The sequence below is a fragment of the Meles meles genome, chromosome 6 (assembly GCF_922984935.1).
Source record: "Meles meles chromosome 6, mMelMel3.1 paternal haplotype, whole genome shotgun sequence".
Taxonomy (NCBI): Eukaryota; Metazoa; Chordata; class Mammalia; order Carnivora; family Mustelidae; genus Meles; species Meles meles.
In genome coordinates, this window is record NC_060071.1 from 42,033,988 (window position 1) to 42,046,033 (window position 12,046).

Consider the following 12,046-nt stretch of genomic DNA (forward strand, 5'->3'; position numbering starts at 1 on the left):
AGTTTTATCTGTTTTCTACATCTTAAAGCAGTTAGAGAATAGAGAATAGTTATAAGAGACATAAGATGAAGTTATTAAAGACTAACAGGCAAATAAGTAATATTTGTTCAAAGTTAACACTTTTGTCACATAGCAAATTTGAATTGTTATAACCTTACATTTAGACAGTATTTAATTTTATTAGTATAGGTGTATGCCATAGAAATTGTATGTCTAGGTTTCAAATGAATTGAAGGAGTTTATCTTTAACTATATTTATTTTTTCTAACCAATTTTTTCCTGAGTGGGCAGTTTAATTTTTTTTTTTTCATTAAAACTACATTATGGTGGTTTTTAAGGGATTTGATACCATTTTTTAAATTCAGAATTGTTCCAAATGGCAACTTTTTAAGTTTGAAAACCATATAGGTTATATGTTTATGGCAATATCATTAAAGAAGCACCATATTCTACCATTTCTAGCGTAAAACCCCTCTGTAGGTAAAACAAAATACATACAGAAAATAAAGATCCTTTAATCAGTCTGTAGATTAATACTGATTAATTTAAATAATTAGTATTCAGTGAACAGTACAAATGGAACAAATTATTAGAATAGAATTCAGAATCAGAGAGGAATTCATACTCAGTACTTTTCAGTCTGCTTCTTAATTCACAAGACCTCTTATTCATCAACTAATTAGATTTAGCATTTTTCTATTGTGGGTGCTAAGGCTATTGGCCAAATTAAATGAAAACAGGTCCCTTGTTGGGTGCTCCGACAAAAGTAAGGCCATACACAGATTGTGAAGATTCAGAATGCAGGATGATGTCATTTAATGAGCCTTTTATTCTGAAATAGAGCTCTTCATAATAATTGAAATATAGAGCATAGCAGGCCTAGGGTTTTGCCTTCCCCTACTTCTCCCCCAGTAGCAGCAGCCTGTCAGCTGTATGCTAACGAGAGGAACAATTAAACATAGGGTTCTATCGGGCTGGCCCAGTCGCTGAGCTCAGACAAAGAACTGTTTATACACCTGTTGTGTCTGTGGACAGAGCTGCTTGAATGGGTAGCTGCAGATTAAAAGGAGGACATGGGAGCCAGTGTGAGCAAGGGTTAAATAGAAGTTTAAGAACTGTGAAAGTCAAATTCTCCAGAAAATATATGAGGGCCATTTGCAAGGGGAATCAAGTTACCAAAAAAAAAAAGTTCCTGCTAACTTCATTAATATGAGGAACTCCAGACTTCAAGCTTTTTGCTAGTCTGAGGCCATTTTTTAAAGCTTTAATTTTTTTTTCTTTGCGGGAGCCAAAAAAATAATTTATAGTATTCCAAAGAGATGAAAATATTTGTTGGTGTTTATATCCCAAAACAAATTGATCAACCATCCGATTTTCCTTCAGGGAAAGGCAAAAGCCCTAAGATTTACTTAGATAATGATTCAGAAAATCATAGAATTGTTTTTACTAATAAAATAAAAAAGTAAGAATTCAGAAGATGCGTCATCACTTACTGGTTGGATGGAAATTCAGTTTGCGACTATTTTGTCTTACAAAATAGTCAGTATTTTGTAAGACAGTATTGTCTTACAGAGCTGTAAAATGAGTTGTACACATACAGTATAGAGTAAATGCACATATGTTTAAAAGTTTAAGTTTTAAAAGACTATTTTAAGTTACTTGGTATGATAGCTCAGAATAGTAGGTGAGAACAAAATTTGCCACATATTACCAAAGATCAGGGGAAGTTTTGTTTTAAGTTCACATTCTAAACACAAACACAGAAATCTTAGCTTTTACTTTGTCCTGCAATGATTTCTTCAGCCAGTCAATATTGTTCTGGTGGTATTTATCTTTAGAATAGGCTTAGGCTCCTAAAGTCCCAAAGATTTTGCAGCTATATATTGTATTTATATTATATTTATTTTTATAAATGGGATTTTTAAACTGACCTTCTTCTTAGATCATTAAGCAGTTTATAGCAAGCAAAGAAAGCGGCTAATCCTCAGCAATGACTGATCCTCAAATAAATTTAGAAGTACATAGGGAATACATTAAGTGGGTTTTTAAAAATTACATTAAAGGGCCACCTGGATGGATCAGTCAGTTAAGTGACTCTTGATTTTGGCTCAGGTCATGATCTCAGTGTTGTGAGAGATGGAACACCACCTCAGGCTCCATGCTTGGCATGGAGCCTGCTTAAGATTCTCTCTCTCCCCTCCTACTCTCCTCTCCTATGCCACCCTCCCTCCTTGGAAAATTTTAAAAAGAAAAGCTACATGAAAGATAAGAGTAAGGACAGAGCACAGACATTTCTTTAAAAGAGAGGTGAAAAACCTGATGTTTTCTAATCTAGTCCAGTACCAAATGGCCTGTTGCCTAAAACTTTGCTTTGGTGCCTTTTGTTGGGTTCACAGGAAACCAAAGGATAAACTTGCACAGGGGTATTTATACCTCTTAGGGTAAAATCCATACAAACTCATGAAAGATAAAAGCTAAATTAATTACTCAAGAGGGATCCAAAGCAAAAGAATTTGCTGGGATTGAGGGATTTGTTGAAAAACAGTGATTCTTATATATAACTCCAAGCAATAAACCTCTTAATTAAAGGCTTAATCTTGTAGTTGACACATGTGCCACTGTTCTAATAAAAAGCTTCATTTGTAACCAGTTTTTCTAAAAATACAACTATAGCTAAAATACTTGGTGATACTTGCAGTCTTACTTCTAATTTTAGGCTAATTGTGATTTATGCAATTAGCATAATTCATCTTTTTCTTTCTTTTTTCTCTAAAACAATAAAAATATGTCATTTTTGTTGCCTGCCAATGCAGAACTTTTGTTTTAAGTTTATTTCATTTTGTATTGCTTTTGCTGCTCTTTTAAAATTTTTGAGGGAGGCAAAGGAAGAAGAAAAAACAAGAAACTATGTACATGTGTGTGAGGAAAGGGTATAGCAAAGTATAGATAAATACTATTGTTACTTGGAGTGTAGCAATATTTTGTTAAATGCAAATTCATACCTATGGAATATGCATATGGAATAGATTTGCAGATTGATTGATGTAAGATTATTAACAGATGCTATAATGTGTAGTGCTTTATGGCTTCTAGAGTGCCTTATCTCTGTTAGCTCATTCACTTCACACAGCAACCTTCTATGGAATATAAAATTTGAAAGTTGGAATTTTTTTTTTGTTTTGATTCAGAAGCAGTGGTACCATCAAGTCTTTTGAAATCTAAAAATCAGAAAAGTAGCATCCCAAAAAAGTTAAATTCAGATGAATGATAGATTTCATTTTCTCTATTAAGCCCATTAAAAGAATTTAAACAATCATTGCCCCTAAATGGTCTTGACTTTTTTTTTTTTTTTTTAACTTTAGGTTGGAACTCATCGAGAAGACTCTGTCAATCTCAATGGCAATCATTCAGTCCTGTCTAGTACCGTCACTGCTTCAAGCACAGACTTGAACCACAAAACACAAGAAAATTATAGAGGTAACTGTATTGTTGGTCTCAGCAGTAATGCATACAGAGATATCATTTGGAACACTGTCATCTTTCTTATAAGCAGATTGACATCTGTGAACCAAAAGTCATCTTAGGTGGGGCAATTCCAAACAGTAGTACCACTGAACATAGAGGGTAGGTATTAGTTCCAATTTTCCTATTTGGCTGGGCCAATTGTAGATATTTATTGACAGATAGAACCACATGCAAACTGTACAGTATTTACTGGTCATCTTACCTGCTCATGCTTCTGTTATGTCTCTTTCCTAATCACTTCCCCTCGTGACTGAGCCCTTATGGTCCTTAGACGCAGTAAAGAATTTTTCTGAGAATGTTGAGAGCTCCAAGTGACAATAGCTTTTATTTAGAAGATTATAATTTAATTGGAGAGACAGACAAACAATAAACTGATAAAAAAAACTGATAAATGTTATAATGTTATAATAGAGCTTATAAGTACAAATATATTACTAATTTTAAGACCACCAAAGTAAAGTTTTCCTAGTTATATTTAACCATGTGACCCATTTTATTGTGTTTATCTGGGAAAATGTTAAAGCTTATTTCCTTTACTTTAGCCGCATCTTGGAAGTCAGTTTCTAAACTGCATCAAGTTTCTCATATTTGTTCAGTTGTTAAATAGTGCCTTAAAGTAAGCATTAGAGTAACCATCAAGGTCAGACTTCTTCTTTTATTTATTTACTAATTTTTTAGGATTTATTTATTTTGGGGAGAGAGAGAGACAATCTCAAGCAGATTCCCTGCTGAGCTTGGAGTCTGACGCTTAACCCACTGAGCCACCCAGGCACCCCAGACTTCTTCTTTTAAATACAGATGCTTTAAAAGTAATTTTCTCCAAGGTTTGTGGATCTGTACTTTCCACCTCTAAAATAGTATATTATCCTACATCTTCAGACTTTCATAAGAGTCCTGTAACAAGTGAAAAATTCACCATCTAGAAGGCTTTTTACTGTCTTAGTTCTAATTCTGGACATTTATGTTTCTTTGCCTCTTTGTTAGGTGGCTTGCAAAGTCAGTCTGGAACTGTTGTTCCAGCAGAAATCAAGACTGAAAGCAAAGAAAAAGATGAAAACCTTCATGAACCTCCTTCATCAGATGACATGAAATCAGATGATGAATCCTCCCAAAAAGATATCAAGGTTTCATCTAGAGGCAGAACAAGGTATTTGTTAACATCCAGGTATTACATTTCACTCACTCGCCATGGGTGAAAATGCTTGGAAAATTGAAGGGTGTCATGCATTTATTAAGTGTCATCTATGTTTTAGGTACTGTGTTAGGACTTCATATTTTACCTCATTTAGTGCTCATAGTAGCCCTAAAAGGGGGGTCATAAAATGCTGACTCCAAAAATATGTATTACATTATACCACAGTATTTAAGGGGCTCCATATAAAAAAGAATTATATCTCTCCCTTCAGTTAGAGCACAAAATAATTAAAACAAGTTAAATTTTACATTTGGAGACATTTAGATACAGTACACCAATAAATACTTGAATATATTATTTTAATGCTATGTTTATGGTAAAACTCTGTTGTATGATTTAAACCAGGGGTCAGCAAACTATGACCCATGGGCCAAATCTAGCCCATGGCCTATTTTTATAAATAAAGTTTTATTGGGGGGCGCCTGGGTGGCTCAGTGGGTTAAAGCCTCTGCCTTCAGCTCAGGTCATGATCTCAGGGTCCTGGGATCGAGTCCCCCATCGGGCTCTCTGCTCAGCAGTGAGTCTGCTTCCCTCTCTCTCTCTCTCTGCCTGCCTCTCTGTCTACTTGTGATTTCTCTCTGTCAAATAAATAAATAAATAAATAAAATCTTAAAAAAAAATTAAAAAATAAAAATAAAGTTTTATTGGAACACTGCCATACCCCATTCATTTGCATATGGCCTATGGCTGCTTTCCCAATGCGGTGGCAGATTTGGGTAGTTACAGCAGAGACCAGATGGCCCACAAAGCTGAAAATATTTACTATCTGGCCCTTTACAGAAGAAGTTTGCCAACTCCTGATTTAAACAATGATTTGAGAAGAATATGGAAAAGGAAGTACTCCAGGTGGACTGATGTTGTTGGGGAAGATTTTCTAGAAATCAGACTTGACTTTGCTTTTCACTATGGATATTGATACATAGTACATTAGTTTCAGATGATTTTCAGGTTCTTCCCTCAGATTTTTCTTCTAATTCTACATTAAATTTAGATGGTTTGGTTTGGTGTATTTCTGGCATATCTTGTTTTTTGGCATCAATAATATGTATATATCACACACAGATATTTAAAACATATTCTTTTTATTAAATTAGGGTACAAAGAAGACCACGATGAGCATGGAAGATATAACTAAAAAATTTAAATTGAAAATTTATCTAAAAATTAAATTTTAAGATTCTAATACTGTCATTTTTTTTTTAAGATTTTATTTATTTATTTGACACAGAGAGAGAGGTCACAGTAGGCAGAGCAGCAGGCAGAGATAGAGGGGGAAGCAGACTCCCCACCGAGCAGGGAGCCCAATGTGGGGCTCGATCCCAGGACCCTGAGATCATGACCCAAGCTGAAGGCAGAGGCTTAACCCACTGAGTCACCCAGGCGCCCCTGTCTTTTTTTTTTTTTATTTTTTTTAAAGATTTTGTTTGTTTATCTGAGAGAGAGCAAGAGCAAGCACAACCTGGAGGGAGAGGGAGATGGGAAGGAGAAACACTCCCAGCTAAGCAGAGAGCCCAGGACCCTGGGATCATGACCTCAGCTGAAGGCAGATGCTTACCTATCTGAGGCACCCAGGTGTCCCTTAATATTGTCATTTTAGTATGCATTATACTCAGTTGTACAGGAGCATGAAGAAGTAAAAGTTGGGTCAGAGAATCCAGAGACTACTCCTTTGAGGCATCTTAATTCTTTAGTAGTTTTATTATTCAAATAGAATTTTAAGAGAAATAATTTGCATCTTTCCTTCTTATTCATCTTTTCGTCTTAAAGGTCAGAGTTCAGTGAACTTTCCATGTAAAGGGTAGACAGTAGCTATTTTAGGTTTTGTGGGCCATTAGGTGGGTCTCTGTCACAACTACTCAACCCTGCCATTATGATAAAAGCAACCAAAGACAATACATAAGCAACTGAGCATAGCTCTTTGAATAAAATTTTATGTAAGAAAACAGGAAGCCAGCTCATGGGCCATAAATTACTGAACCCTGTTATAGGTCATCAGAAAATGAGAAGGAAGTATAACAGTTTACTAGTAACAGCAATGCTTAGTAATTAATGACAGTCAATAGATTAATATCATGGTCCTTGATTAAATTATGGCTTCATCGCATACTTGCCAAGTGACCCTGGACAAGTTGTTAAAACTCTCTGAACTTCAGGGTTTTTTTTCTCTAAAAAGAGAGTATTATAGGATTCTTATGGAAATAAACTGAAAATGATGCATAAAAGCCCTTTGCACACTTTTTTGCATGCAGTAAGGTACTATAGTTACTATTATGATAATGATGATTTTAGGAGTGTGATATAGCCTTGTTTCCATAGAATACTTACCTGGGTCCTTGTCATTACATTGCCACTAATTAGCTATGTAATGCTAGGATCGTCACTGATCTCTCTGGATCTTGCAATAGTTCTCAGCCCTAATGCACAAAATCCTGAAAAGCTTTAGAAAAACAGGTTGTCTTAGTCCCAACCCAAGCTCACTAAATCAGCATCTCATAGTGGGACCTTTGAAGCCTGTATATTTCAGGTACCCCTGAAGATTCTGATGGGTGGCCACATTTGGAACCCTTTGGGCTAGATCATCTGTAAAGTTTCCTTTGAATAAAAGAGCTAGTGATTCTAATATAAAAGAATATTTTTATGTAATTCTTGACAATTAGCTAGAAAAAATCTATTATGTATTTAATCTTTATTACAGTACTCAAGTTTATTAGAGCTCCTTTGTGCATATTATTTCAGGGTTCTGAGAGACTGCTCAGTCATTTATTTCTGAAAAATAAATAGAATTTTCTAAAAGTAATTCCAGATCATCTCCTTCAAATGTTTGGGCTTTTATCTGATGATTTTCATTACAGAAATTTGGAAAATACAGAAAAGAGGACAAAAATCACAAGAAACTGATCTTTCAAGAATTAACTACTGTTTACTCTTTAATGAATAGATATCCCATAAATATAAATTGGAATTAAACTGGTTATCAGTTTTACAATATCAACTTTTTGATACAGCAGTGTATTTTTCATATTTTCATCTGTCCCTGAGTTTTCTCACGTTTTTTCCTATTGAAGTTTAATTCGCATATATATAATAAAATACACCAATTCTAAGGGAACAGTTTTTGTCCAAATGTGTATGGTCTTAATAACCACCACAACATTACTAATAAGAATATTTCTACCACCCCAAAAAGTTGCCTTATGCTCCTTGGTAATCAGTACTTCTTCCGTCCCCTGGCAGCCATTCATCTGGTTTTCATTATTAGAGCTTTGTCTTTTCTAGAGGTTCATGTAAATCATACAGTATGTAGTCTTGTGTCTGGCATCTTTTACTTATTATTAGCACAATCTGCAGCCTAATTTTTAGAGACTACACAGTAGACAGTTGTCTGGATGTACTGTGATTTATTTAACCTGTGTCCTATTATTGGACTCCCAGTTAGTTGCTAGAGGAAATAAATCTGTTATCAGCTTTTTTACATAAATTCCTATGGACATCTCTAATTATGTCCTTAGAGTGAATTTCTTTTTTTTTTTTTTTAAGATTTTATTTATTTATTTGACAAAGATCACAAGTAGGCAGAGAGGCAGGCAGAGAGAGAGGAGGAAGCAGGCTCCCCACTGAGCAGAGAGCCCGATATGGGGCTCGATCCTAGGACCCTGAGATCATGACCTGAGCCGAAGGCAGAGGCTTTAACCCACTGAGCCACCCAGGCACCCCTTAGAGTGAATTTCTTAAGTTAGAATTGCTGATCAAGATATAAAGAACATTTTAAGGCTTTGGGTTCATTTTGCCAATTTGTCCTTCAAAAAATTGTTCCATTTGATTCATGGGGTTTTTTTTAAAGATTTTATCTATTTATTGGAGAGTGAGAGCATGCACATGACAGAGAAGGGAACACAAGAGGGAGTTGGAGATGCAGACTCCTCACTGAGAAGGGAGCCCAACACAGGGATTGATCCCAGTACTCCAGGACTATGACTCAACCCTGCCCTATGACTCAACCCTGCTCTATGACTGAGCCAAGGGCAGATGCCCAGCAGACTGAGCCACTCAGGCACCCCATGCCTCGTGTTTTAGAATCATCGCCACTAACAATATTTCTCTGTTAAACAAAAGGGAGTCATTTTCTGAGATACTTCTCTTATTCTGTGTCTTAAACTTTTCTTCTTCCTCATCAGGTGAGGAAAAAAAAAAGCATGTGAGAGAGATGATTTGGAATATATTTAGGAGCAGAGGTTAGGCAAATTATAGTACATTAGTGTACTAGGACAGTGCTTCTCAAACCTTAATGTACATATGAACCAGCCAGGGATCTTATTAAAATGTAGCTTTCAATTCAGTAGGCTTACAGTAGAACTTTGAGAGTCTATGTTTTTAACAAGTCCCAGTAATGCTGATGCTGATCACATTCTGAGTAGCAAGGGCCTAGAATGTTATGTAGTCAGTGTTTATGCTGAATATGCAATGGAAAATGCATTTAAAAATGTATGTTGTGGGGTGCCAGGGTGGCTCAGTTGGTTGAGCCTCTGAATTTTAATTTCAGCTCAGGTGGTAATCTCAGGGTTTTGAGATCAAGCCCTGCATCAGGCTCCACATTCAGCATGGAGTCTGCTTGGGATTCTCTCTCTCTCCTCCCCTCTGCCCCTCTCCCCACTTATACAGTGTGTTTGCTCTATAAGTAAGTAAATAAATAAATAAGTTTTTTTGAAAATGTATATGATATAATTTCAACTGTATATACATTAAAGAAAGACTGGAAAGATATATATATATATATATAATCATGTTAAGTGTAACTATGTCTACTATTTGGTAAAATTTATAGGTAATTTTCATAAGGATCTAATAGACATTGTTGTTACTTCATTTTCTAGCAGTACTAATGAAGATGAGGATTTGAACCCAGAACAGAAGATAGAAAGGGAGAAAGAAAGGCGGATGGCTAACAATGCCAGAGAACGTTTACGTGTGCGGGATATTAATGAGGCATTCAAAGAGCTTGGTCGAATGTGTCAGCTCCATTTAAAGAGTGAAAAACCCCAAACAAAACTCCTTATTCTTCATCAGGCCGTGGCAGTCATCCTTAGTCTAGAACAGCAAGTCAGAGGTAAGTAGGTTCAGCAGAGATAAATAACTGTTCTGCCTTAGGTGGGTAGACTTTTCTTTTTTCACTTGTTCTTCTGCTTGGGAAGTTGTTTGTTAAGTTCAACTCGTACTTCTGCCACTGCGTCATCTGGATCAAGTTTTCTCTGTAGTTCTCTCACCTCTGCCTCCTAGTATTTGTCCATATCTGTAGGCTGGGTGCTTCCCACAAACCAGCACAACCCTTCAAAGTGTTGCAGAGAATAACCAGCCTCTGCCTTCTGCTCAGCATTAGTGCTTTATGCCCTTCTTGTTCCTGTCCGTGTTAAGTCTGATCTCCCACACTGTTGAATTTACCTGCCCAGGCCTGTTTTCCTCCTTGCTTCTTCCTGTCTTCCCCATTCTCTGTACTGAATTTCTCTCCTATTTTACCCTGGGCTGTCTATTAAAATGGCCCTGCTGATTAATAGGATGCCTGATCATGGCCCCTCCCAGCTTTACTTCATATAGATGTTCTTCATACCCAGGTTAATATGGTCTCGGGGCTTATTTGTTCATTGCTGATCAGGAATGCTATGAACTTCTTGGCCTAATGTGCACTGACACGCTTGTGTTTCTCAGTGCAAAAGTATGGTTTATTACAGGCTTATCTACTGCTGACTCAGTCAAGTGCCCCAACTGTTTTATCTTTTGAGGAGTTTGATGGAAACTTGAAGAAGCTTTGAAACTTCATTTTTGAACAACTATTTATTGCACACCTCCTATCTAAAACACCTCTTTGCTGGACCCTATCTTACCTGCTTAATATAAGCTTCCTGCCCTTGAAACTTTTTACTATTGAGTTTATTTTTTTCATATTCCTCTTTGTTTTCTCATTCAGAGTGATGATGTTTTATCCTCTCTTGCAAAGAATTATAGATGTGCCCTTGGGTTCCAAACCCTACCTCTAGCTTCTCTTCATTAAGAACAACTCTTTCTTATTTAATGGATGTTTATATGGGATTTTATTTAAAGAAAGTTGGAAAAGAAAAAAGAATATGAATAGAGCAGACACTTAACAACTATAACCATGAACCCTCAGCATTGGTCACAGAAGGAATACACTAAGGAAACCAGAGTTTGGAGAACTGGAATACACTTTCAGAAAAGCTTAACCATAGTAATTAATTGATCCATCCACTTCCCTCCAATATATTTAATAAGAATGATGAATAGATTATTTCATGCATAACCAGTATACCATTAAACTCAGATACTTGCTCCTATCAAGGCCCTTGGACTATCTGTAAAGGGTGAATGTTAATGAAACCTGGTTTTCAAGAATGTATAGACTCCCTTGGGATGCTCACAAAGACAGTCTGATTGTTGCCCTCTCATCTGTGGTAGGATCAGTGACTCCTTGAGCCTTCAGTATTTGCTCTCACTTTATCAGAGTTTTGTTTTGTTTTGTTTTTTCATTGTGTCTGACACCTTTTTTCTCACTCTGAAGGCAGTGAGGCACCTGTGTTTTGTGGTCCCTGTACATTCCTCCTTCTGCTCTACAGACCCAAGATCTTTTCTACCCTGACTCTACCCAGCTATTTGCTGTAAAGACTGTTGTCAGCACCTGGTCTGTTTGGACAGCAGCAGTGCCAGAGCTTATCTCTGTACAGCTTTCCTTCCTGCTGTTTATTAGAGCTAGAATACAGAGTCCTTTATTTTAAAAAACACCTCATTTAAGATTAGACTCTTAGATCTGAGTCATCAAAATGAGCAATACCTCTGTGTTTGAAAAAAAGTTGTAAACTCCACCATGCCTGGGTGGATTTTACTCATTCACTTGTAAGATTTGACTTTGTAGTGGTTCCCTGTAGGTAGCTAGGACAGAAAAGCTGAGTCTGAGCTCATCCAACTGCCTGATAACTTTCTGATAACCATTAATGGGTACTGACTTCTTTTGTGCAGTTCTGGAAAGCTCTATATAAGGAGCCATTGACTGATTAGAGTTTGAACAGAATTTAAAATACACTGACTATAACTTCAGTTAGGGGCTGCTTTCATATTCATAAAAGCCTACCTTCCTCCCAACCTCAGACTCTGGGCTTCAAAGCCCAGAGCTTTTATTTTATGTCTTTAATGTAAATGCCTTGGGATTCATTTAAGATCCTTCTTGAAAGGCACTCTGATGGCTATCTGTCAAAATGGATTTAGAACCCTTCATGCAGCCCACATACCTCTGCCTTGCTATGGAAGCACCTTTAGCATTTA

The 12,046-nt window shown here is 36.4% G+C and overlaps 1 protein-coding gene across 8 annotated transcripts in view; it reads left to right on the forward strand.

Annotated features, from left to right (window-relative positions):
* Positions 1 to 12,046, forward strand: part of TCF12 (transcription factor 12) — a 385,612-nt gene that overhangs the window by 362,199 nt on the left and 11,367 nt on the right. For all 8 annotated transcript variants that reach the window (XM_046007718.1, XM_046007720.1, XM_046007721.1 and 5 more), the window contains 3 exons: positions 3,363 to 3,477; positions 4,510 to 4,672; positions 9,592 to 9,824. In XM_046007718.1, the coding sequence (XP_045863674.1) occupies positions 3,363 to 3,477; positions 4,510 to 4,672; positions 9,592 to 9,824 (511 nt within the window). The remainder of the gene's footprint in view (positions 1 to 3,362; positions 3,478 to 4,509; positions 4,673 to 9,591; positions 9,825 to 12,046) is intronic.